Raw genomic sequence first — 1,598 nt, 5'->3', positions numbered from 1 at the left:
GAGACACGCCAGCCCCAGCCCGAGCCTGGCCCAGGCACACCCAGTACCTGAGCTCCTTCCTTCCCAGCACGCGGATGTCCTTGCAGCACTGGCGCAGCTCCTCTGTGGTGGAGCTGTGACTCTCCAGCTCTCCATCCCCCAGCGTGATCTGGGCAGGGCAGAGGGAAAGGGCTGTTCGTTGAGCTTCAGCCCCCTCCACACAGCAGGCACTGAGCCACAGCAGGGGCACTCGGCTCCCTCTGCATCGCACTGTGCCCCTGGGGAGGCCTCGGGGGCCACCAAGGTCCCCCCTCACTCTGGGTCCTCACCTCGTTGGCCTTGGAGAGGAAGTCCACAGGGTTGGGAGCCTTGAGGAAGTCCATGAGGGTGAAGCGGTGGTAGAGGGTCGTGTCACCGTCGGCGTAGCCTTCTGCCTAGGGGAGGAGGAAGAGCATGAGCCAGAGGTGCAGCCTCAACCATCCCTGAAGGTTCAACAGTGTCAGACAACTCGTGTTTTGCTGCAAGTGTCCACCTAAAGATGCCCACATGAGCAACGGATGAGGGCAAGGCACCAGCCCCAACCTCCCTCAGTGCCTCCCAGTCCCACCTCAGACTGAGTGAGGTGACAGCAGTTTGTGCCAGGTCCATGCCCAGCTGAGGCCCTTTAACAAAGTCTCTGCTGTCCTGCGTCCTGAAGGCACAGCAGAAAGACACAAGCCCAGGGGCCAACCATTGCAGGGAGGGTTTTGCTGCTCCATCCCCAGCTTCACAACTTAGATCACCATTTCCCCATCACTGCACCCCCTTCTAAGGCTGCAAACCCCCCAAAACTGGCTCTTCCACCACTTTGCATCCCCAGAGCTTTCATTTTCCTGCGTGACTTTGCTTATTACAATGTCTTTGGCCCCAGTCCCATTTGTGTGTCTGGCCTTACTCATACCTTTGGTTTCTTCTTGCTGACCAACTCGCTGACGGACTTAGTCTGAACCTCCACCTCCTTGAAAGCATATTTTGGGTCAAAGAACTTGCTGTCAATTTTATCTGGAGCCTGATAACCTGGGATGGAGAAACCAGAGCTAAAAGCAGGCTTTTCCCAGCCCTACCCCAGCAGCTGCAGGTGCCCCCTGGCCACTCACCCTGGCACACCACAAAGATCTCAGCAGACTCGTTGCGCGACGCTTGGGGCTTGGTGGCCTGGACCTTGCTGAAGAACTGCTGGAAGATCCAGAGGAGGGGCTGGTAGTCCCGGGAACGGAAGACCTTGGTGATGAACCAGCCACCCTTGCAGAGGAAATCACAGGCCAGTCGCAGGGCCATGAGGGTCAGGTTGGCTGGAGCAGGGGAGAAGAGCAGTCAGTGGCCATCCCTGCCCCACAGCCCAGCTCCCCGTCCCACTGCACCCCCCAGTGCCACCCTGCCCTGCTGGGCTATGGGATGCGCCCACCCTTCCACCCGCCAGAGCCCACCTTGGGAATAGGCATCATGCACCCAGCTGGCTCCCACGTTGGGTGCTCCGTCGTTGAGCACCACGTCCACCTTCCACGTCTGCAGCTCCTTGCGCAGGGCCTGAGGGACAGGGACACGGGGTGTTCCCACTCACCCCGCTGCAAACAGGCAGC

The 1,598-nt window shown here is 59.8% G+C and overlaps 1 protein-coding gene across 1 annotated transcript in view; it reads right to left on the bottom strand.

The window, feature by feature from the left end:
* The window catches only part of FTSJ3 (FtsJ homolog 3 (E. coli)), a gene marked incomplete at its 5' end in the record, with an annotated part of 4,992 nt that extends 3,447 nt beyond the window's left edge, over nt 1–1,545 (bottom strand). Inside the window, 5 exons of the mRNA XM_010012570.1 lie at nt 41–148; nt 309–413; nt 920–1,035; nt 1,116–1,310; nt 1,446–1,545. Of these exons, the coding sequence (XP_010010872.1) occupies nt 41–148; nt 309–413; nt 920–1,035; nt 1,116–1,310; nt 1,446–1,545 (624 nt within the window). The remainder of the gene's footprint in view (nt 1–40; nt 149–308; nt 414–919; nt 1,036–1,115; nt 1,311–1,445) is intronic.
* Between the last annotated feature and the right edge of the window lie 53 nt (nt 1,546–1,598).

The sequence above is a fragment of the Nestor notabilis genome, unplaced genomic scaffold, assembly GCF_000696875.1.
Source record: "Nestor notabilis isolate BGI_N333 unplaced genomic scaffold, ASM69687v1 scaffold13984, whole genome shotgun sequence".
Classification (NCBI taxonomy): Eukaryota; Metazoa; Chordata; class Aves; order Psittaciformes; family Psittacidae; genus Nestor; species Nestor notabilis.
Note: the sequence above shows the minus strand (reverse complement) of the source record. Positions and strands in the feature narration are given on the sequence as shown.